This window comes from Dreissena polymorpha, chromosome 1, assembly GCF_020536995.1.
Source record: "Dreissena polymorpha isolate Duluth1 chromosome 1, UMN_Dpol_1.0, whole genome shotgun sequence".
In the NCBI taxonomy this organism is placed as follows: Eukaryota; Metazoa; Mollusca; class Bivalvia; order Myida; family Dreissenidae; genus Dreissena; species Dreissena polymorpha.
The window spans coordinates 113,389,074-113,415,735 of NC_068355.1; the positions used below are offsets into that span (position 1 = coordinate 113,389,074).

Below are 26,662 nucleotides of genomic sequence, written 5' to 3' on the forward strand. Positions count from 1 at the left end.
ATATACAAGTCTCCTTCCAAATGTTCGACCCAAAAAGTTGTTTATTAAAATTCCATTGTCCAAAGTCCTATGGTAAAAGCAGTGTTTTCTGTATTCGATTCTTAAATTCACTATTTTATGTGAGCAAGACTTGATGTCTCATGTTTAACGAATTTAGCACCACTCAGACAATCAAACAGTCGTTTAAGTCTAGGTAAACCAACGACAATAAAAACGAGTTCTGGTGAATTAAAGGACTTTAACCCATTTATGCCTAGCGTCTAGAAAAAAGGCCTTGGCAAACAGCGTAGACCCAGGTGAGACGCCGCATGATATGGCGTCTCATCTGGGTCTACACTGTTAGCTTGAAGGAATTTCTGTAAGAAATATTCTAAATATAGAAATAAGTATACTAGACATCCCTAATTTTGGAAATAAATTGATCTATTTAAAAAGATGGGAGAGTCCACTAGGCATAAATGGGTTAATGCATTGAACAACAACGTGGGGTTTACTCTGTTCGATGGCAACGCGACCAGAAAACACATTCTGTAATTACAGCTCGGACAGTTTTGTTCAGTTTTTGAACATAATTTTCGAGTATTGTAATATCAGGCCGTTATAAATGTTAAGATCGTTAGCGTCCGTATGCAGTTAAACGTGTCAATTTGTGTGTTTTTTTAATAGAACAAATGAGAGCAAAACCTTGATTGTATCTCAATTTGAGACCCATTTTTCCTTATCTTAGAACTTTTTCTTAAAGTTAAGTTTTTGCACTTTTGAATGACCCTTTTGTAACATTTATTTTTAGTTTGCTTAAAATATATCATTCTCACCTTTCCTTAGAAGCATGTGTACACTTTCCCGTTACCATCATCAACGAGTCGTGCGGCTATGACCATCTTTCCATCTCGGATGTTCGGCGAGGTCTTCAAACGCATTTGATGACGTAAGGAGTAAATGCGGCATCTCACAATCCATCTTTGAACCCATTTTCTAGGTAGTGATTGAGTAAGTACCGACTCGACATAAGTGACAAAATAAGTAAATGGCCGACACCATATAAACCAGATGAACTTCATAGTTGTCTTGCTTTTCTTGCTTTTGCTTGATACTACCTACATTTTGTTAAATATTTCAGTAAAGCATTAGCTAAAGAAACTTAAACTTAAAGAAAGCTGAAGCCAACCCCGTATCGAAAGTCAACCAGAGTCGTAACATATTTATGTCACGCTATAAATCAAAGAATGCTCATTTTCTTGGATACATTTCTACATATATTGGTGAATGAATATAAATTACTGCATCGAGGAATATTTTAATGTTCAAATGTTTCAAATGCATCTTACAAAAGATGAAAATAACTCTCATCGGTCTGAAAATCACAATTTTGACGCCATTGTCGCTTTGTCACGTGACGAGTTTTCATTTGGATACTTTCGGATCGACCTTGACATTTTATGCTGAAATTGTAAACATTACTTTCGTTTTCTGAAATCTATTATTTGTGATTAACAACTTACGTCTGGTGGATTATAAGACTGATTTCAGTGTGAATCAGGTAGTTTTAAATAATATTTACTTTGAGTTTGTATTTACACTACAATTTGTTTACAAAACAGCCAGAATAACTGAAATACCGGGAAATGTCATTCTAAATTTGAAAACACTTGAGCACATGGTATGTTACTAAAAATAGAAATAACGTCGACGACCGTGAAATCTCGGGAGATTCGCATTTCAAGAAAGTCTGTCACATCGCTGCTTTTCTCGATATGTAAGAGCAGAATAGATAATTTTTAAATGTTTAAGATAGTATTTTGTGAAAGAATATATCAGTTAAATGTGAAAAATGTCAATCTTTCCGATCAAGTGGTTGATTTGGGCCAATAACTGCATTTAAAAGCTGTTTTGGACCGGTCTTTGTTAACTGTCAACTTTTCGGGAATTTCTGGTTGACTTTCCTAATGGAGTTGGTCCATAACTATAAAGTCGCGCCAGTCAAAAATCATAAAAAGCGACATTTAAAGTTATGGTAGCCAGAACTAGTAAAGCATATGCTTATTTTCTGATTATATTCCTCTTACTGACAAGAAAAGCAAATTAAAATTCGACGATGAATAGCACTGGGGTTTAATAAAATCAAAATACTATCTTATGCTATTTTTAATCTTAAATTTGAATACCAAACTCGTGTATGTTCAAAGGAATGGGCAAAGTTGTTGACCACGTACAGGATTGACATGAAATGCTAGTATTGTATGTATTTTACCATCTTAGTTGGATTGCTACCATCAATTAATATCAATATTTTAGAAATTAAAGAAACCACTTGGACGTGTGGTACGACAGCACGTTTGTTTCATGAACGGTTTAATTGGTCATTAATGTTAACAGATGTTTACAAATGAATTTTGAACTGTGATAGATGTTTGTGAAACCTCTAAACATATAAGAGCTCATTTAATATATGTTAACACCACTTACCCTTTTAATTATGTTGGTTTTGATCTTTTTAGTCTAATCCATGTGAAGATTTTCGAAAATTTTTGTAATCACCGCAATTAAACAACATTTGCTGTAACTGTGCAGACAAAGAATCAATCAGCGAAAACTACAGCAAATTTATTTTACAACACTCTAATTTTATACAACATTTCACGTTTAAATTATAAAAATTGATTATGCAACTTAACAGAGATCAAAGTGACTCTCATTCTGAAGGAAATGTTGGAACTAAATGTTTTTTATAGAACTTTGTTTGATATGTAAGGGAAAATTCAGATAAAATTATTATTAAAAATATGCTAATTCTTAGATATATACTAAAAATTGCACACGACATGAGTGTACTAAATATTGAATATTTGAACTCATATTACGTCAAAAATCGAATTTTTTTTATGCTATCTTTTTAAAAGAAAATTTAGACTATGGGAAAACGATAAGTATTTACTAATGAGTTCAAACTTTGTAACTTGTATATACATATAATTGCAGTTACGGTGAAGATAAGTTACAAAACACAATTTGTTACTTAAGGGAGCAGAAACATTTACCATGAATTTAATATTAAACGGATCTGTCGCAACAAACAATTTTATTTTGCGTTAATAACATTGTTGTATTTGTAACATCTTTTACAATTTACAATTAGTAAATCATACAGGATGATTTTTAAAAGGGGTAAAAACTGTGCATTATTTATTTATTATTTCGCAACATTTCTTTTGAGATTCAAATTATGTGGAAATAGCATTGAACAAGCTATGAAGTAGATATATTAATATTTTGCGTAATTTAATTTTCATTCTCTGTGTTTATTTATTTAATAAAAGTCTGGTTACTTTAACGGTGCAAAATTTTCGTTAAATACACAGTTGTCTTAGATCGCCGGGAATTCCAAACGAAAGTATAAGTCATATTCTAGTTTCATGCAAAACTGGCACCGTTCCTAATAATTTCAATGGGTTTGTGCCATCTACAGTTTTACTCTATAGAATGTGCGAGAATAATCCGATACTGCAAGTGTGGATCTACATATACATTGACCTAATACTTTTAAATAGTTTTTGAAATTTAAGTAATAGGGCACGATAGATGTTGAGACGGTGGTTGAAGTTCGTGATATATCGTTCCCATTTTTGTAGAAAAGTATTGTGGGATTTTTGTTTTAACATTTGCGGAAATAGATCACTATTTCCTACACCTTAAAAAGACCAGACATCATAGAAGCCAAACAATTATATGATTGATTTTACTTGCGAGCGCCTGTTACGTTCTTGTGGGTGTGCTTCCATATCATGAATTATCAAATTATATTAGTATTAATATAATTGACATCATTTTTTGGTCGAAAGTGTTTCCTACTTTTGTCAGTATCTTACAATTTGTAGCATTCTGGTGGTAAGTTGTGTTCGCCCGAATTAGCCATCGTTTTTGGTAGATATTTTTCACAGCTGACATATGTTTTTAACAGTGAAGATGAGTGTTTTCTATATAGGCGGAAGACTACTTAAACACTATACATTGGCCTCATAGTTTAAAATCGGAAAGATCAGTTTATCGACTACACATAGTTGGTGATTTAGAGACAAATTTGTGAATTTACGATAATCTTTATTTAATTTTATAAGCGCTTTAATAGCATGTCCGTTTAGTGTTTCAAATGTATTATAAAACGCCCCACCTGTTGTTAAAACGACACAAGAATTATATAAATGTTTTACAGTTTCCAACTCTTTGTTATAACACACAGATTTGATTCAGTCGCGAATACTACCATATTTTTCTAAAGATCATTATTTTCGGTCTTTTCGAAATTAACTTTAAAATTCGAAGGGTCACATTATTCCAAAAAAATGTCAAGTCTTGTGTTTAAATTTTGTTAGATTCTCAAGAAAAGAAAATCATCGGCGTACAGTAGATAATAAGTTTAAGTATATCAATATCATTTCCGTTGAAGCCATTATAAGTAAAATATTATTGAAGTCAATTTATATACATTCAACAAATATATGAAGATAAACAATCGCCTGGCCTTGTGCACAAATACAGGTCAAGATATCGTACAATTGGTTTAATGTTTCATCTTTAACTTCCTATTTTTCATAGAGAGATTTTGCCAATTCCATTATCATCCCCCGTATCTGCTGGAAGCAACGTTTTTCAATCGACAATTAACTGAACTATAAAAATTCATATATTTTTAAAGTCTGAGTTATACGACATTTAATTACCAAAAATCTATTCCAATCTGTAGCGAGAGATGTTTTCTGTCTGATTTGACAAGAAGGTCACGCAGGTTTGTTTATAAACAAAATCCAGAGGGCGCTAATGAAATACCGCGACTCAACCCGACCCGCGAGTTAACCGGGTTTGAGTATACTGTATTGGTATGATGCCTGTAAAAATGTAAAAGTTCGTTTGTTGCAATACCACCAGTCTAAGGTATATTTTCATCAGGCTGAAGCTATATACACTGTCTGGTTAAGATAAAATCGAATACGGTTTAAACAATTGTTAAATTATTTTATTTTCACACAAAATGTTTGATATAAAGGATCTAATGGATACTAATGTACATTGGGGATACAAAAATACAATTAACAAATTACGTACATGTATAAGTATGTTTTATTCATATTTGGTAAATAATTCATCGACTACGTTACGCAAAAATGTAATTTTCCTCGGCATATAATGCATAGTCCACTTAACAAAAAGTACAACCAATGGTATCAATATTATTAACTACAATGTATATACGTTTATCCTACAGTGCGACACATAAAATATACTTTTATTTTCTATTATCCTTACCAAAGATATGTAAAGATGTGTACTTTTTTAACTACCACGCTCCAAGATACAGCATTGCTATTACATCTGTCTTTATGAGGTCTCTGAGAATTATCGATTTAAAAAAACAATAGTAATTAAGTTTGTATTAAACAAGGAAAAAGCCCGCATAGCAATTTATTCCGCATCATAAAAAAGTAATTGTATTATTCCCAAATTTCAAAATCAGTGGCAATACGACAATTTATATCTAGGATTTTAGTTATCCATTTTATACATAAACATTTGGAAATTGTGTTCTTCTTTCGTCAGATAATTGTATTAGTTAATTAACAAGACATATAAATCACATAACACACAACAATGTATAACGAACAAAATATTCAATCTGGGTTCGTTTTGAGCTCTTGAAATTGTTACACATCAGCGTGGTGACAACTGACCTCTTATTAATCATTTAATCATCTTTGTCTCCCCTTCTGCACACGTAACAGGCCAGTACAATACCCAGCAACTGAAATAGCACACAAAAGATGCACAACAGAAGGTTGGAAATTTATAAGTTGTTATAAACCCATCTGTTAAAAATGGCGCGGATACCATTTCAGCTTACTTTCTAGTCAATCTCAGAAAGATCATATAAATATATGTTTTCTTGTTGTAGCCAGAAAAGCTATTTGTTTCAGACCGAAGAGCCACGCTATAATTGTGAAATAAATCATAAATGTTGTCAAGTCCTTTGATTGGCTTGATCATAGATTATGTAAATTCAGGTAGACCGTATATGTATATTTTGAGAAAGACTTATATTACCTCCAGCATGGCAATGCCCACTCCGACGCCGACTAATAGAACCACGTGACTCTTAATTTGCGACTCAAACGAAGTAAAGCAACCCTGTAAAAATACGTATGTTATTGTTGCATTCATGTTGCTTTCGTAGTTTAACAAATATCAAAATTAAATGCCAATAGACAATTAGTTAGTTTATGGTTAGAACTTTCCTATAAATCAACAGTTCATTGTTTAGGATTCATGTATAAATAAATAATGCGATTAATACATACAGTAAGGACAAGAACTGCGTGTCAAGATTGCAAGAGCATGTGTGGTGAATATATGTAGCACAACCCGAGACACTACTTTGTTAAATGCGGCGGGTTAGTTTTTTCTGGTTCTTGTTAAATTTTATTTACACTTAAATGTATTATGAATATTGCTGGGCCAAGTGTGAGGTTGAGCGCTCTATAACCAGGTTTAAACCCCCAATGCTTTGCATTGACCGTTCCAAGGCGGTGACCCCAGCTTTATTTATATTTTGTGTTTATGTTGGTTTGTATTGTGCTGTATTGTGCTGTTTTGTACTGTTTGGGCAATCGGTCACTTGCCTTAAATAAAGGACCAACTAATTGTTTTTAATGAAAATTCAATACTGCTCCAGCAGCTGGAGTTTCACTTCTTTATATTGTGTCTATCACTTAAGTATTCAACAATATACAATAAATCAATCAATAGTTTGCAACGCCAAGGGTCAAATTAATGTTATACAGTGTAAATATTTTGTTAACTTGGTTTTGTTGTTGGTGAAAACCATTTTCTACGGCATGAATTGAATAAATTTGTGAAATTGTAACAGTTTGTAACGTAATGTATTCATGTAACAGGGTTGAAATATTCATTTCACGGATTCTGTTCATGTGTTCTGTTTTAAATGTTATTATTTCCATATAACGCATTGTGTTTACCTGGGTTACTTATTAAGCTGTGCTCCTGTGGCCAGTCTTAGAGTTAAAGTCAGTCAAGCATGTGAGTTACACATGTCCAGTTTATATAATTGTTCAGTCAGGCTTGACCAGTTATTTTCCCGCCCTTTCCTTTGTCTTCTGGGCACTTCTAACTTGAACACAGAGCTGTACACATCTACTTTTAAGATGTACTTTTATAGTACAGAGTTGCCATTACTTCAATATAAGGTTAGTTCTATTTCTACCTGTTTGCATTTACTCTTTCTTGTATTTGCATTGAGTTGTATTTATGTTGTGAGTTGATATAACTCATATTTGATAAGTAATTAGGTTAAATTCAGAAAAGCAGCATTGCCATCCTAAACGTGCTAACGATTCCTATAATTCACAGTTTCCCATACTCTTCACATGTATAATCTTATTTGCAGCAGTAGCACAGCACCCGCAGAGAATTGTATACGATTGAGAGAGAGTTCCGTACACATTCCACAAATGGTAAGTGAGAACGAGAAAGAGTTGAGATCTCATGTAATTGTATGTTTATGCTGTATATGTACCATTTATCATGTTACCAGATCTTTTATATATATTTCATTGTAACTTGTTAAAGGCCACACATGATATGTTTTATATATTTGTTACTTTGCATATAATAATATAGTGTCTGATACCATGTTTATATATGTTTCAGTGACATGGAATTCGTATAATAATAAAGACGAATACAACATATATTCGGGTGGTTATTTTGAGCCGGGTACTGCCCGTTTATATTTGGCGCCTTTTACATTTTGGCCTTAATTCTATTTAGTCCATTGTATTCCATTTTATTACTGTGTGAGTGTTTGTTTTGATTTGCTGCATTCCTGAGTTTATGCATTGCTAACAGTACATCAGGTTACACTTGTTCACCTTGATTATACATGATTTGGTTTTGATTGGATATAGAATTCCCTAATTTGCATACTGAGTTTGGATATCATCGCTTCCTTGGTTTTCATTGGTTGACACATGACTGAATTTTTTTTTCACTGACAGACCATGTGACTACTATTTTACCTTATATGGAGGTTGTAGTAGAGTAGTAATTCTCAACACAGTGTAGTAGTACATGTACATATAGGTAAGGTCTGTTTTGGACAGATGTCTCCCGTGTGAGCTGATATCAGGTAAATCTGTTTACACATTTGTGGTCGGCTTCTTTGGTTGTTATTTTAGTTAATTTGATTTGTCTCAGGGCATTGCATTTTTATTTTGGCGTTTAATATTTCTGAAGTTAATACTTATAACACAGTGTAGGTTGAGTGATTTGAATTAAAATACTTGGTGCAATTTATTCATTTGAATTTAATTTGAAATTATTTTGAACACTTATTTAAACTTCTTTATTTTTTTGTGAAATATTTTCATTTATTATTGATACTTAGGTTTGATTTGAAATATTTGGTTTTATTTATATTGTATTATTCTAAGTTGGACTTTGATTTTTAGGTTCTTCCTTGCAGTTTACGGATGGAAATACTTAGTTAATTTCATTTCATATCTTATTTGGAATTATTCTTGGACATTTTGGATAATTAATTATTTTCATGTACATTGCATTCCATTTACACATAGTGTGTTGAAGTTCTGTTTGATATAGGTGATTGAAGTTGTGCATGTTTAGTTGTGACTTAAGTTGACGCAATAGTGTGTTAGCTTGTTCTTGTACTTTGGAGTCTATTTTTCAGTTCATTCAATTTTGGGTTTGTGCTTTTGTGACCGAATTAGTTTGAACGTTGCTGAAATTGTGTGAAAGTGCATCACTGTTCATACTTTGAAGTTTGAATTTGATGTTTTGTTTTAGTTGTGATACTTGATTGATTGGTTCATTGTGGGTCAATTAATTTACTTGTATCTTAACTTTATTTTTTTTTATACTTTGTGATAATATTCTTAGTCCAGGATCCGTTTGCGCACAAGTGATTTATTTATTATTCATTATACTTGGTGATTATTGATTGACTTTCAGACAGTGCAAAAGTGATTTAACTGGTGTTTTCACTTATTGAATTTGATTTAAAGTGGATTCATTTGTTTGTACTTATACTTTGAATTGATTTTATAGAAGTTCACTTTGAATTGCAACTTAATTAGTCTTTGAGGATTTATTTGGTTGAACTTAAGGTTGAGTTGATGCAATACTGACTTAACTTTATTATTTTTTTTAATTAATAATTAGAATTGGAAGGTGTTTGTTTGTTGTTTTATTGGCAGCAACTTTGAATTTTGGGTAGCATTTAACTGACTTTGAACTTTATTTGGTCTAAGCTATATTATACTATGTATGTTGGAAGAGATTAGTGTTTCTTTGAAACACAATATACTTGGAAGGGTTATCATTATTTCTTCGGAAACTATTGACTTTGAAGTTGACATGAATTGATTATTTGACAGAATTAATTAATTGATTAATTGATAGGTTGCATTAAATCACTGATAATTGAAAGTTGAATTTGAAGTTAAATGAACATGGCATCAAGTGAAGGGAAGATTATGGAGACTGTTCAAGAAGAAGGAGGTCAGGATATTACAGAGGAAGATAGGAAATTGCTTGAAGCATTTAAGAAGCTTGATGTTAAGCCTGAAATTGAAAATACAGAAGACTTAATCAAATTTATGTCCACATATAGATGTCGGGAAAAGGCTGAAGATAGGTATAGGTCAGCTGATACTTTAAGATATGTTGAGGACAGAAGACACTTTGAAGACAGAAGACACTTTGAGGACAGAAGAACCTTTGAGGAAAGAAGATATGGGGATGACAGAACCTTCAATAGTAGTTATAGCTACCCCAGGATATCAACCTTTGGAGGGGTTAGTGGAAAAGGAGAAGCCAGTTGGGAGAGTTTCAAGTTTGAAGTTCAGTCTTTGATGGCTGATAGGATATTCAGAGAAGAGCAAATATTATTTGGAATAAGAAAGGCTGCCAAAGAAGATGTGGCTGACATATTAAGACGACTAGGAACAAAGGTTACAGTGAATGAAGTTATGTGGAAGCTGGAGAGTACATATGGAAATGTTGAAACGAAGGAAACTATTCTAAGAAAGTTTTACAATTGTTCCCAGCAACCTGCAGAGTCCATTGCATCATTTTCTTCTAAGCTTGAAGACTTGTACGACAAGGCAGTTTCTTTGGGGGGTATTAAGAAGGATGACAATATAATTAAAGGGGTCTTATACCAAGGATTGAAGAAGGAACTCAGGCAGCAGGCAGCTTACAAGTTTGAAACAGAACATGATTATGACGCCTTTAAAATCTATCTAAGAAAGATGGAGTCTGAAGATAGAGAGGAGAAAAGAGAGACAACAAAGCCAGCCAACCCTGCGGTAAATACAACAGCACCAGAATTGACTGAGGTCCTGTCACAACTCAAAAGGTTGAATGAAAGAATCGATAGATTAGAAAGAGAGAAAGTAACAGGTCAGTCAGAGAACCAGTACACACCATTTATCAGCAGAGGTGCTCGGCGTGGACAACACGGTTATGATAGACATTTCCGGCCAGATCAGAGGGGTTTCAGAGGAACAACAAGAAGGGAACCATCAAGGCCACTGTCATCAACCACGTTTATGCCCACCTGTTACCACTGCAATCAACGTGGACACATTGCTAGGGAGTGCCCAAAACTAGTTTGTGCTCCAGTCGCCGGGTCGGAGAGGAGCACACCAGAGACTAAGAAAGACCCTCAACTAGTTGGAGATGTGAATGAAGTCAACCTGAATATTAATAACAATACAACCACAGCTCTTTTGGACACTGGATCATGCGTAAGTATTATATCTGAAACATTCTATAAAGAACACTTAGCTGATACTGAATTAGAGCCACTGACAGAAATGATCAACATAGAATGCGCTGATGGTCAACAACTCCCATACTTAGGATGTATAGAAGCTACCATTAGTATTGAAAATGGATTGGAGAAAGCAACATCAAAGCAATGTCTCTTTTTGATATCACCAGATACGAAATACTCTGCAAGAACTCCAATAATTCTAGGAACAAACATATTGAAAACATTACTACAAGACTGCAAAGATAATTTTGGTGAACAATTTTTACAGAAGGCTAATTTACATACTCCATGGTTTTTAAGCTTTAGATGTTTAGTAATAAGAGAGAAAGCACTTAGAAGAAACAAGAATTGTCTGGCTATACTGAGATGTGCTACTGAACAGAAGATTACCATAGGACCAAATCAAACCAAACATATACCAGTGACAGCTTATAGAAAACTACCATACAGTGAATGTAATGCATTGATATCAGGGACAGGAGATTCATCACTTCCTGACTTCATTGACATCGGACCAGCTCTCGTGAATTATGACTTTAAGAAGAATGAGTATGTAGTGGAGTTATCTAACGTCACCTATAATACAGTTACAATAGCACCCAGAGCCATCATTGCAGAGCTACAGCCAGTTGACATTGAAGATGATACAACAAGGAGACACCTGAAGGAAGAGGAAGATTTGAAGAGAAGACAAGAGGCATTGATAGAAAGCTTGGACATCGACAAAGACAACATTTTAACACCTGAACAAAGAGAACAATTAAAAACACTTCTTCAAAAACACAAGGATTTATTTTCAACTTCTGACACAGATATAGGAACGTGTACGAAAACCAAACATAGAATAAATCTACATGACGAAACGCCATTTAAAATGAGACATCGCAGGATACCACCTAACATGGTTGAAGAGGTTAGAGCACATCTGGAACAGTTACTTTCATGCGGTATAATAACACCATCCAAATCTCCATGGGCATCACCAGTAGTTCTTGTTAGGAAGAAGAATGGAACACTCAGAATGTGTATAGACTTTAGAAATCTTAATGCCAAGACTATTAAAGACTCCTATGCCCTTCCCAGAATAGAAGACGTTTTTGATTGTTTACAGGGGGCGATGTATTTTTCTACGTTGGATATGAAATCAGGTTATCATCAAATTGAAATTGAGGAGGAGCATAAGGAAAGAACAGCCTTTACAGTAGGAGCACTAGGGTTTTACCACTTCCGAAAAATGCCATTCGGATTGACAAATGCTCCAGCAACATTTCAAAGAAATTCAGAGGAAATGCTAGGAGATTTGAATATGAAGATCTGCGTTATTTATTTGGACGACCTTATCATCTTTAGTAAAACTTTTGAGGAACACCTACATAACATAAACACCATTTTTGACAGATTAAGGGAATTTGGTTTGAAACTAGCTCCTGAAAAATGTGAATTCTTCAGAGAAAAGATAGCTTTCCTAGGACACATTGTGAGTAGTAAAGGAATTGAAACTGACCCAAGTAAGATAGACAAGATCAGAAACTGGCCATCACCAAGCACACCAGAAGAATTGAGAAGTTTTTTGTCATTTGCTGGATATTACAGAAGATTTATTCAAGACTTTAGCAAAATTACGAGACCGTTGAATGATCTGTTACCACCAACCAAAGCAAAGAAGGGACAGAAGAAACCACTGAAGGAATGGAAATGGACAGACACTGAAGAAGATATATTTACTAATCTGAAAGAATTTCTGTCTACACCTCCAGTTCTGGCATATCCAGATTTCAACTTACCGTTTGAAGTACACACGGATGCATCAGGTAAGGGTTTAGGAGCTGTGCTATATCAACAACATCACGACAACACCAAACACGTCATAGCATATGCAAGCAGGTCACTCAGTAAATCAGAATCAAACTACGCAGCTTTCAAATTAGAATTTTTGGAATTAAAATGGGCAGTCACCGAAAAGTTTTCAGATTACTTAACCAACACTCACTTTACATTACTCACAGATAACAATCCACTCACTTACATTCTCACTACAGCGAAATTAGACGCAACAGGGCAAAGATGGGCATCAGATTTGGGCAATTACAACTTTGACATCATATACAGGGCAGGCAGAAACAACACAGATGCAGATGCACTCAGCAGATATCCTCACCACAAAATCATAGACCAACAACAACATGAAAACATCAAAATAGACAACAGCACAGTGAAAACAATTTGCAAGTACATAACACCAGCACTCATTGACACACTACCAGCATTGTCACTCAACATCATAGAAGCTACAGAAACACCAATGCAACCTATAGCACAGCTTGAATTAAGAGAAATTAGGAAAGCACAGAGACAAGATCAATTAATTGAAAAGTGGAGAATAGCAACTATAGACAAGACTCTACCCCAATTTAATACTCTACCTGGAGATATCATAATGAAAAAGAACTTTGAAAACTTTATCATAAAGAGAGGCATTCTGTACAGGAATTTACATGAGAATGAAGAGATTATTGAACAACTCGTTATACCAAACTGCTATAAGAGAGAAATACTAGAAGGATTTCATGACGACTGTGGTCACCCTGGAAGAGATAGGACACTAAGATTACTGAGAGAACGCTATTTTTGGCCAGGAATTACAACAGATGTGGTGAAACATGTCACAGGATGTAATCGATGTTTAAGGAGAAAGACAACAGTGAATACAAGGGCACCAATGATTAATGTGAATACAACTTATCCATTAGAATTAGTGTGCTTTGACTTTCTGTCAGTTGAACCATCTAAAGGACATAGTAACATCCTAGTGATAACGGATCATTATACCAAATTTGCCATGGCCATTCCGACAAAGAACCAGACAGCGAAAACAACCGCCGAAGCCTTTTATAACAATTTTGTTGTTCAGTATGGTATTCCAACAACTTTACACTCTGACCAAGGAGCCAATTTCGAATCACAGATAATCAAAGAGCTCTGCAAATTAACCAATACAAAGAAAACTCATACTTCTATTTACCATCCTCAAGGAAACGGAACTCCAGAAAGATTTAATAGAACATTACTAGGCATGCTTGGAACATTAGAGAATGATCAGAAGAAACATTGGACTGATTACATTAAGCATCTGGTATTTTGCTACAATTGTACTCCACACGAATCGACAAGAGTATCACCTTTCGAATTAATGTTCGGACGTAAAGCAAAATTACCCATGGACACCAAGTTTGAACAAGTAACATCAGAATTCAAGACCAAAGAAACCAAAGATTACATTGAACATTTAAAGATGAGAATGAAGAGGACAAGAGAAATAGTTGAACAGTATGTAGAAAATGCCAAAGGTAAGCAAAAGAAGTATTATGACATGAAAGCTCGAGCAGCAAGAGTTCAAGTAGGGGATAAGGTTCTTGTAAAAATCCTATCCCATACTGAAGGAAAACACAAACTGGTAGATAAGTTTGAAGAGGAAGTTTTTACTGTCCTAGAACAAGTAAATGACCATATACCAGTCTATCGTGTCAGGTCAGAATCAGGTAAGGAGAAAACTCTGCACAGGAATCATCTGCGCCTGTTGGTTAATCAGGATGAAGCAGAAGAGTTCCGGGATAATCAGGAGACTACTTCAGGTAACAGCATACCTGTAGACGTAGCAGAAGAAGAAGTAGAAGAATTATCAGACAAGAAGACCATGGATGCATCCAAAGAAGTAGAAAAGATGGAAGACGATGATGAGGATGAGTCTGATGCAGGAGATCTTGTATATTTTTCAAGAGGTGGGGACGCCCATATCCTAGCTGACGACATAGATATGTCTAGAGAAGAATCAAGGACGGAAAACATAGATATGTCTAGAGAAGAATCAAGGACGGAAAACATAGATATGTCTAGAGAAGAATCAAGGACGGAAAACATAGATATGTCTACAGAAGAATTGAGGATAGAAGACAGAGATGATATTTCTAGTGAAGTTCCCGGAGAACAACGAAACGAAGATAGGGAAGAAGTAATACAAGCAGAGGATAGAGTAGATGACGTTGTTGAAGATGTTCCTGAATCTACAGCAGGGAATGAAGAAGAGAACAACGAAGAAGAGATGCCTGAAAACGTACCTCATCAAGTAGATTTGTCGCAAGAAGCTGACATTACTGAAGAACCAGACATTACTGAATACCCTATACAAGATCAAGATAATAATAATCAAGAAGACATTGAAGTCCCTATAGAAATGGATGAAGCACAACGGATAAGGACAGAGACATCTACATCGGATACTAGAGCTCCAACACCAAAACCAAGACAATCTGTCAGAGAGAGACGACCTCCAGATCGGTATAAGGATTACCAGATGAATGCTTGTGTGGTACCAAGACCACAAGATGCCAGGTTTGAGGCATTAAATAAATTGATTGCCTCAGGTGTTTTAAATCAATTAGACAGTAAGACAGCTGGACGTATGGTTTCTAGTATTTTTCAGTGAAATTTTCATTAAAAATTTGTTTTAACATATTTTAAACAATATTGTGTATGTATTTTGTGTGTATTTTATATCAGATGTTGTTTTTTTTTTTGCAAAGTTCGGGCAGTATTATTCTGATTAATAAATTATCAGAAAGAGTTATCTCTGAAATAAATTTCAGTGAGTTTTCATGCGAGTGATGTGAGGTTATTTTTGTAACTTTCTTATTAACAATGTGAATTGCTGATATTGCATATAGTATCAATTGATTTTTTTAATGTATTATTTTAATGTGAGGACACAGTTCTGAAGAGCAGGAGGAAAAGAGTCAGAATCATATTTATACATTTATGTAAGGTAAGTATGTATCAGTTATTCAGTAGTATAACTAGTGGATGTAGTTTCGATAAAGTATGTTGTTCTTGCTTGTACAATGCTGTTATTATAAACAGTATAGTGAGATAGATAGGTATTGTATCTATTTTGTATAGAAAGGTTATTTGTTGACGTACGATTCTGTTTTTACTGTGACATGACAATTTTGTTTTCTTCTTGGTTTGTTATGATGAGGACATCATTTTTCGGGCCAGGGAAGTCTGTAACAGGGTTGAAATATTCATTTCACGGATTCTGTTCATGTGTTCTGTTTTAAATGTTATTATTTCCATATAACGCATTGTGTTTACCTGGGTTACTTATTAAGCTGTGCTCCTGTGGCCAGTCTTAGAGTTAAAGTCAGTCAAGCATGTGAGTTACACATGTCCAGTTTATATAATTGTTCAGTCAGGCTTGACCAGTTATTTTCCCGCCCTTTCCTTTGTCTTCTGGGCACTTCTAACTTGAACACAGAGCTGTACACATCTACTTTTAAGATGTACTTTTATAGTACAGAGTTGCCATTACTTCAATATAAGGTTAGTTCTATTTCTACCTGTTTGCATTTACTCTTTCTTGTATTTGCATTGAGTTGTATTTATGTTGTGAGTTGATATAACTCATATTTGATAAGTAATTAGGTTAAATTCAGAAAAGCAGCATTGCCATCCTAAACGTGCTAACGATTCCTATAATTCACAGTTTCCCATACTCTTCACATGTATAATCTTATTTGCAGCAGTAGCACAGCACCCGCAGAGAATTGTATACGATTGAGAGAGAGTTCCGTACACATTCCACAAATGGTAAGTGAGAACGAGAAAGAGTTGAGATCTCATGTAATTGTATGTTTATGCTGTATATGTACCATTTATCATGTTACCAGATCTTTTATATATATTTCATTGTAACTTGTTAAAGGCCACACATGATATGTTTTATATATTTGTTACTTTGCATATAATAATATAGTGTCTGATACCATGTTTATATATGTTTCAGTGACATGGAATTCGTATAATAATAAAGACGAATACAACATATATTCGGGTGGTTATTTTGAGCCGGGTACTGCCCGTTTATATTCATTATATAACATAAATATTATGTTATATATTAGTGTAACAAATGATAATAATATAAGAAGAGTTCTATAAAGAAAATATTCTAGAAATACATCCTTCATCATAATGTTATGTAATGAATATTATTAGTAATATATATATATATATATATATATAGTTAAAATAGAATCTTCGGATGGGATATGTAATGAAGTTTGAAAAATTGATTATAGAAGTATGGTTTCATTTCTCCAATGTAGTTCAATTATCGGGAACATCCGTTGATTTGTCTTAGTTCTTGAGTAACAATTTGGCTCGTAGGTCAACATTACTTCAAACCAATACATAACAGACATAACAAGTCCAAATTCAGATATGATATATAATGAAATTTAAATAATTTATTATATAAGTGTAATTCCAATTTCCCAAGGTACATAACGGATACAAGTTCGGATTGAATGTGTATCGGGGTTTACATAATTGATTATAGAAGTATTAGGTTTCATATTACCAATGCGGTTTGTCCATAGAGAACATCTGGTTATATGATCGAGTATGCTTAATGAAATGAGGTCTCCTGTTTCCAAAGGTTATTATCTGCACATGTTCATCACGAACATATTGGTCAAACGTGATAACTGTGTATTGCACTCTTCTGCTGTGACATGTGGTAGATGCATGAGAATAAAAGGCTGTGAGAAGAAAGATTCTGCGGTTAGATTTGAAAGTCTGCGGTGAGAGTTGTCACGTTTTCTTGACGAGGCGGCCATGTTGGCCGCCGCGCTGTAAAATTGTACTTCATGAACATTAGAAGCGTTGTGTTAAAAATTATTTAACAGAAATAAATCTCGATGAAAACAGAAATGAACTTTGGTTGTTACTGTGTGTTATCCACGAACGATACATAATTACGTGACAAGTTGAATATGTACAGTTCATCCCTATGTATTTATTGCGATAAAATTTAAAGGCCCAGACACATACATTTCAACAACGGAAACGGTCTTATTTACATCTGACAAAATTCTTGCAGTATACACTTTCGATTTTTTGACTTGAAAGTTTAATCAATTTATTATGCTTATTTTGTATTGACGTATACTTGTTGCGTTGGTCTTAACACAAAGAGAGTGCCTTACACGAATGCAATTTCCATATCTAAGGATGCGAGAAAAAAATAATAGCTGGCTTGAAACCAAAACCAATTGTAAACACTATGACTTGCATAAAGATATTTTATATATTTTGGCTCGAATACACATGTTAAAAAATAAATCGCACGCAAGACAGGCACACTCCTGGTATTCGCACATTTCTAAATGTAATCCTATTCACCTCATAATAATTGACAATCATATAGTACACTTTGAATAAGGATTTTTTTTCAAATATTAACCTCAATAAGCTTAGTATAAAATAGGCTTGTTCACAGATTTAACAAAAAGTTATTATCCTGGATTATATTGACTAACGACATTTTTATTATATACCTCTTTCTTGACGAAATTAGAAGTGGCAGTAGCATTATGTTGTATCTGATTGGCCTCAGTTTGACATGCGGTAGAGTTCTTAACAATTGGTTTATCCGGATCATTATTGGTCAGGACACAGCACGTGTCTGGAACGTGTGTCTGAAAGGTAAAAAGGTGTTTTTGTTTAGCGTCTTGAATAATTTATCATTCAGGGGTTTTTTTAACAAAAAGTTCATATAGTGTATTTTATCAATAATGATACCATATCGTATGTACGTATTATTTGAAAAACAAACAAAAAACTACAAACCATTTTCCATATCATAACACATATAGTCATTGGGAATTTTTACAGAGTGTCTCTCAGTATCAGAGAATAAATGGATTGAAACTCAATTAAGCAAAAATGAAAATCTAGGCCCAGTGGTTACATATTTACTCCAATGTTCACTCAACACAAATATGAATAATGAAGAAAAGATTATATTTGGTTTTCGGAAATGTGTATCAATGTTCTTAAGTCCAAGACAAATTAATTTTAAAATAATTTTTAAAAAATATATATAATGCACTTTCGACAATATAATGTCAAATAATTTAGACGTACAACAGTGCGTCATTCTGTACATTCGTGTTTAATTGCTAATAATTTTGTTTTGACAGAGTTATTTGGAAAAGAAACACATTACTATAAAAATATACCGATTTGTCGGTGAAATTTGTTCCAGAGTAATCTTTCGGCCCTGTGGACCCGCAACACGTCAACTGAAAAACAACTGAGTAAATTAACCGAAAATGTGATAGTTTGGCCAATATATTATATATATGTCTTTAATCTCTTGTGATTCATCAATAAATGGAACCTAAATTTTCGTTCAGCAGTTGCGTATGTATTACCTAGAAAAAGACGTAGACAAAAAGTGCAGATTGCTGACAGAAAGACAAAGAAAAACGACTTATCAATTGAATATTTACGAATTTACTTTATCTTGCACTCATTTTATTATGCGTCAGTTTCGTCTGTTCTATTTTTCTCTGTGTTCTACAATCTACTGTGATACATGTACTTCTTTCGGGCCATTAAATAAGCATCGTCCATCATTTTGCCATTTTGTTCTAGATCTATGACTTAATAGCATATGAAAACAAACATAAAAAAATGCGTCTTGATAGGTTTGTGCTAATTATTTAAATACCTAATAGGAAACTTTTTGCACAACTCTAACTTCAAGATACTTCTATTTTGACATATTTTGTAACACATCTAACGTTGCTAAATAGCGTTATGTATTGACAACCGACCCATAGTATCACACAATAGTTAACTTATAAATTTTGATACAGATTAATTCATTATATAAAGAATAATGAAATAATTGTCCTTTAATGCTGGTCCAGTATAGTCAACATTCAAATACTTTTTTACGTGCTTATACAAAAAATGATTAGATCTTTTACTACGGTAAATTCAATTAACCGCATTCAAAAATGATCACTAGGTACACACAACCTTTACTGTTATGTGCACTTTTCGCATGAAAATTCGCATTTATTTTCAAAGATTTGAGCTAACGTTTGCATTACCTTTCGTAACTTCTCAGATTTAGGTCTAATTTTGAATACCTCATATAAATAGAGGAAAGCGCGTGGTCTTTGAATTCCAAATAATAGTTATTGCAGCTCTAAACCAATCTGAAACTGTGAAATCAAATGTTCTTACCCAGACTTGAACATAGTCCCAAGCTTTTGTCTGCAGGCTGTTCCCTGGCGTATAATTCGGACCCAGTGACTTGTTCAGAATGTCTGGCAACTGATCGTGTATCTATTCGACAAAACCTCTAACACATTAAACAAGCAAACAACACATTTCGTCAATTCTAATAATATGTTATTAATTTATGATTTACTCTGACCACTATAAATACAATCAATGGGTTGGTACATAAGCGGAGAAATGTTTCACTTTGTCAATAAGCTCCGTTTTGGTGAACGTTATTAAAACAGAAACGAGTATTACTACCTAAAATATAGCACCTGTTTTTCATAGCTTATACGCACAATCAGTACAGTTATGAGCCTATAACTGTTTTATCATGTTCTAAAAATTATGTGAGCTATTATGATTTCTCATTCCTTACAGTGCGACGTCAATTAAACCTGAACCCATTTTAGTGTGAAATGTACACTCCTTAGATTTTATATTATCATTTATAACAGATAATATTTTGTTAAATGCTTCACTATCAAATAACTACCTTCCCCTTGAAAACTGCAGCTGCTATTCCACCTCCAAGTTCACCTATCAGGACCACTGATAGGAAGAAGATGTACTGAAAACGGACGCAGAAAGACATGTACGTTACTGCCAGCATGCAATAAGCAATCCCCAGGTTTTTGTAATCTTATGAAGACGTATGGCGTTCATGTAATTACTTCATTGCTAAGTTTCAAAAACAAATATAGATATGGAACATTACTCATTATCGATGAAAGAAAATAAGTTTCCAAAGTACATGTAAGAAAAAAAACATTAAATCTTATAAGAACATATCCACTGCTTTCGTACCGAAATTGCTTTGCATAATTTTATACTGCACTCGGTCATTGACTGGTATCATCGTGTGGAATTGAAACCCACAAGTTCATGAAATCAGGTAAGTTGTCAAGTGACCGTCCCAAACAACACAGCCAATAATAATAATAATAATAATAATAATAATAATAATAATAATAATAATAATAATAATAATAATAATAATAATTTAGAAAACACACAAAAACAAACGAAAAAGGCAACTACCAGTCCGCCGAAGACCTTCTTTCCTCCAGAACATTTCTCTGGCAGACAGGCGGCAAAGAAGCCGAAGGCTGCAAACAGCAGGACTACGACACCAAAGATGACGAGAACCGTGGAGGCAGTGCTTAGTGCATTGTCGCCGGAATCCAGGGTCACAAGATGCTGCATGTTGACGATGTCCTTGTTCACCTTGGCCCATATCCCGACACCAAGGACCGCGATACCAGACAACTAACACATATATTTTGCAGTCGTTATTAGCTTCTTGATGCAATTAGTTTACAACATATCCGTTTTTTTAATTGAATTCTTAAAATAAAAACATGGCTTTTCGAACCGCGATGTTCAATGTTAATGACGCTAACGTGTGAGAAAAGTACAAATGTGACAATAGTCGGATAGAAAGAATCTTTGACGTCTTTCGATTTTTTTATTTATTTCATAAACTTAAATATCTTATCAAAATGAGCTCCTTTAAGTCCATGCTCAAATATTTCGTTCACTCTTGGTTTTAGAAAAAGGATTCTTTACGTTTGTTGACGCTTAAAACACTTTTGAAAAAAATATTGAGCATACACCGGAAGTAACAAAATTCTTCTACATCATAGTGTCTTGCGGTACAAACGAATGATATACATACTGGAAAAAAATTTCCGTATAAGATGAATATAAATCAATTAGAATAAATTACGGATGTGTTACACTGTCAATGTTACTTAATTCGTTAACACGTGGATGTATTCATTGCTAAATTAGAATCTTAATATAGATGTCTGTACACAAATACTAATTGAATTCAAAATGTATATTCATTTCTATTTTCTTGAACAAATACCCAATAACAACCTTCACGCACTTAAGCTGGTTTGTTATTTCTCACTGTAATGTACAGTTCATTATACAATTCTACATATTTTGCTCAAACAAACACATCGCTTTATGAATGTGTTAGTCGCCTCAAACCAGAGCAATGATTTGAACATCAATTTGCTAACCTACCTATGGAATTTTTAGATCAGTGTACCGGACAAAAACGATTTAATAAATTGTGTAGTAATGGATGTAATGGAATAACATTTCGCATAAAGATAAATAGCGATGTAATCGTTAATTTATACTCTCATAGATGTACCAAATAATTATTGTATTGTCATAAGCACTAGTTATATTTTTATTAATATAAGACGTATGATTCAGCACGTTACCACTTTTAATAAATATTTAGAAATATGATCGTTAATAACGTGTGAATGACCGCATTTGCAAAAACCGGATACCTACCATGAAGATAAGGTTGAAGGAAATGAGGCCAAATCTGGCTAGGCAGCCACAGCAACCCATGTTTATTATTATGTTTGGTTACTTTCTGGAAAAAAATGATCACAGAATATAACTTACTTGACAAAGTGATATACAACAATTAAGGAATTAAACTGATAATACCGATACAAATACTATCTCCTACTGCTTCAATAAGCCATGATTTTAGTGCATTTGGATCACGTGATAACGTAAAAAGAGCGTAGTACGTGTTATCTAAACGAATTCAATGTTTTGTATTTTAAAATGTGTTTTTGAGATTCCTTGGTCAACGTATTACTACTTATAACTTAATGCCTTAAACAATATCAGCTCCTTGTTGTTTTACTTTTGTGTAAATTAAATAGTTTTTAACGAAATTTTTTGTACACGTCGAATGATTAAGCAAAATATGAAAATGTGACTAGAAATCATTACACGCTTTTTACAAAGTTGACTCCCATCGCGTGGCAGTTGGGTTTTGTATTATTTGTCTGTTTCATTCATAGCAAATAAGTTGTTTTCTTTTTATTATTATTATGGGCTCACACTCTAGAATAGCTTAACTTTTATCCATCAATGGATAACGCATCCAACCAACACACTTATACCGGATGAATATCGGTTACTTAACGGTATATCGGTAAAGCTGCGCGATGTATTTCCGATATAAATCCGTTCGCCACCATATGTATGTAATAAGCAAATAAACAATTCTATTTGCATCAATTTTGCAACAACAGCCTCAAAAATCGCGTATAGAATTATTAGATTGAGTTGACTATTTCTGGCAGTAAAGTGTGTAACGACTGTAATAGCAAAGCAAGTAGATATCTGGGATAAATTATTTAAGTATTACTATTTATTTTGATAAACTTACTATTATGTTTACTTTTTCTTTAATGTGTTTATATATAGAATTATTGAAACAGAAGATGCTACATTGAGTTTAGATGCTTCGTAACGTCTTTGTTAAAACGGAAAATAAAGTATTAATACGTTGTATTTACATCTTTAAAAATGAAAAATTAACGTATTTGAGATAAATTGGTTATTGGTTTTCAATAATCGATTACAATTGTAAATTTATAGTAATTGTATGTCATTAGGTTTGCTTATTCCGACATACTGTGCATTTGATCTCATAAAATTATATATACACATGAATAATGTATTTTTTCTTTGTAATTATGAATGTTTTATATATGTTTTATATATGAAAACATAGAATACAAATTATTGCCCCATGGTCCACTTGGCCATGTTATGTTAATAAGTAAAATAATACAGTGTGTATATTTATAACTATATTTATATATAAGCAGTTTCCCAGCTATGTTATTACCTTGCTTCTTGCGATGAGTCTGTGTATCAAAAATAACTATGAATAAAAGTTTTATTGCTTTCTTTGTGCAGTTCACAATAACGACATAACATGAAATCGAAAACAGACGGCTCGATAAATATTTAAGCCGAAATTGGGACGATTGTATGCCGGTGGGCAAAACGCTCACGGCCCGACATCGTTTCAGATATCGGTACGACGTCTAAACGACATCTGGCAAATAGCAAATGTAGATTTGCTGTCTGAGCTACTAGCTAGGATGTTCTTGTCTTCAGCCAAATATATATGAATATAGACTTGAAAGTAGCAAAGCTTGATATTGCAACTGCAAAAGTAGTTCAACATCGGATCTGTTATTTTTCACTATTTTGGAAAAGTAATATATTAAGCAAATATTATGATCCATACAAGTCCATACATTCATAATGTTTTTTCTATAACGTAATTAAATACTGTATGATCTAAGTGTATGGAAACCCTGATATGGCACTACGCGTTTAAATAGTAGTTCATGACCATATCATACGATGTCATTCGATATGATGATGACTAGACAAGAGTTGGACTATGAACTCCGCAAATTTTATTTTTTTAGGTTTTAATAAAACTTACCGGCTAATAACGGATATCAGAGCGTAATGTAAAATCATATTATTATGAAATGGATTTTGTTTGTTTCAAAACACCGAAAATATCACATTAATATATTTTATCAATTTAACTTCAGTCTTATTTTATTTAGCTATAAATAAACCATATTACGTAATCAATTATTCATTAAAACATATGTACTTCATATAAATTGGAATAATTACAACAGTGATCTTTGATTTTTTCACATAGAATGCTTTTTATGCACCATTTTAAAAGGAACGATGTATTCAATTTATTTCTGGTATACATACTAAACAAGTTGACACAATAAGCATATAATTTTAATTAAGTGCTAGTCACTAAATATATCTAAATTTGCAGGCCTTATAATAACATTTAACCTTACCTTTAGATAAAAGTGTCCGCAGTTGTGTATGTGAAACCTTTGTCGTCACTAATACAAATGTGAGTTTATATCCTGCCTTCTAAACCAAGTCAGATACCGAGACATTCATGTAGAGTATAATGATTAGATTGTAATATTTCAAAATATGTTATCTATAATTTGAAATAGTTTAACAACCCGAGTTGATATGAAATAGTTTTCTACATTAAACACTCAATTATATCGAATCAAGTTTTATTTATTTTCATTATGTATTTCATTTTGTAACATTTGAATACACTTGCTATCTGTCATGTAGATAATAAACGATATATTAATTGTTTAAACATAATATTAACAACAAAGGCCAGTTATTGTGTCCATCACCTGTGCTGCAAACCGGAAAAGTTATATTTCATATTGATAGTTGATGCAACACTCCGTTCGCAAATACCTGACTATTACATAGATTTATATTTAATAATTTTTCTAAATGTATAATTATATAATTATGAAGATATCATTTTTTGTTCACGAGGTGTTTGAAGGCAAAACAACGACTGTAAGAATTTCTACTCTTATACCTTTCCGAAAAACGATGAACCACTTTTCTTTCAGTTTTCTATATATCTAATAAAGGAATTATGCAACTCTATACACTTTATCAGGCGAAAGAACATGTTTTTACAATACGTAAGTTTTTATTTAAGGTCATTTACCAGTAATCTATACAATACAGGACAACACATTCGACGCAGCAATAAATAAACGAAAGTTTCCAGCTGAGGATCACAGCATTGAATTGGTAAATGCTAACCATTTTTGGATTTTAACCGGTAACAAATCATGTCGAATCTCACCTATAACCTATAATTTATCATACAACACTTAGGTGTAAATTAATATTTAAAATAGGATTGCAACATTAAAAAAAATACTCAAATAAAACAAAAGTTATAATGTAATGTTGAAAGCATGGACACTAAACTTAACAGGAGCTCTGTTTGGTCTGCATCTTATACATTAGATAGGGTTAATCTCGCCACACTCTACATGACAAACAGTCACCCTTCCGATGTTTATCTCGGACCAGCACACATTTATAATAAGTTGACTAGTATATAGTTGCCTTATTCTGTCCGTGACATTTCATACAATTTAGTGGTTTTGAGAATATCCACGTGTGCATTCGTCGTTAATTTCCTTTAAGACGCAGAAATGATGTCTCCGTGATACTTTGTATACTTAAAACATACAATCGCTTATTCAACAGCAATTTGCGTTAGCATGAGTTATGTAAAAGACACGCAAAATGCAGATTTATATATGAATATTAAAATGCAGCGTTAAACTGTGTATACAATATTGTCTCATCTACAGATTAGACTGTCTTTGTTAAAACAGGCATTTTTTCATAATCAGTGTATTACACATGAAATGATTTACTATCGCGTATGAATCCCGCCTGATAAGTACGCAATCATATGATACGTTTAATGACTCGTCGGTTGTGAGTAATAATAATTATTATAACCAATGGCCGTGCTACTTGTGGTCATATGATAGCTGAAATAACTGATGAAAGTAACCATCGAAAGCTGCAAATACTTTCGTGCAACTTTATATTGATTTGGGCCGTGCTCTGTGAAAAAGGGGTTTAATGCATGTGCGAAAAGTGTCGTCCTAGATTAGCCTGTGCAGTCCGCGCAGGCTAATCAGAGACGACACTTTACGGTTTTATGACATTATAAAGTCTTTTATAAGCAACCATTATAAAGTCTTTTATAAGCAACAAGAGCTGTGTTTGTGAAACACAATGCCCCCTTCTGCGCCGCTTTGACGCCATATATTTGACCTTTGACCTTGAAGGATGACATTGACCTTGACCTTTCACCACTCAAAATGTGCAGCTTCACGAGATACACATGCATGCCAAATATCAAGTTGCTATCTTCAATATTGCAAAAGTTTTGAGCAACTTTAAAGTTTTGGGACAGACACA

At 33.4% G+C, this 26,662-nt stretch overlaps 1 protein-coding gene and 1 long non-coding RNA gene across 2 annotated transcripts; one reads left to right on the forward strand and one right to left on the reverse strand.

Annotated features, from left to right (window-relative positions):
* Positions 1–5,097: 5,097 nt before the first annotated feature.
* On the reverse strand, positions 5,098–24,812 carry LOC127845143 (tetraspanin-11-like). Its single transcript, XM_052375868.1, has 9 exons — positions 24,682–24,812; positions 22,319–22,403; positions 21,041–21,268; positions 20,496–20,570; positions 19,961–20,062; positions 18,943–19,005; positions 18,259–18,399; positions 6,094–6,177; positions 5,098–5,794 (listed from the first exon to the last, which is right to left on the reverse strand). The coding sequence occupies exons 2-9, from the start codon at positions 22,376–22,378 to the stop codon at positions 5,738–5,740; spliced, it is 810 nt and encodes a 269-aa protein (XP_052231828.1). The 5' UTR covers positions 22,379–22,403; positions 24,682–24,812; the 3' UTR covers positions 5,098–5,737.
* LOC127845149 (uncharacterized) lies at positions 6,933–7,757 on the forward strand. Its single transcript, XR_008033079.1, has 2 exons — positions 6,933–7,520; positions 7,717–7,757. It is a non-coding gene; the product is annotated as an uncharacterized LOC127845149 (long non-coding RNA).
* Positions 24,813–26,662: the final 1,850 nt, after the last annotated feature.

Excerpts from the sequence above, each read along its gene's own strand:
- LOC127845143 (XM_052375868.1), bottom strand. The coding sequence starts at position 22,378 with ATGGGTTGCTGTGGCTGCCTAGCCAGATTTGGCCTCATTTCCTTCAAC. Across the intron at positions 21,269-22,318 it reads CCTTCAACCTTATCTTCATG|TTGTCTGGTATCGCGGTCCT; the intron begins GTAGGTATCCGG and ends TATATGTGTTAG. Across the intron at positions 5,795-6,093 it reads TGGGCATTGCCATGCTGGAG|TTGCTGGGTATTGTACTGGC; the intron begins GTAATATAAGTC and ends GTGCTATTTCAG.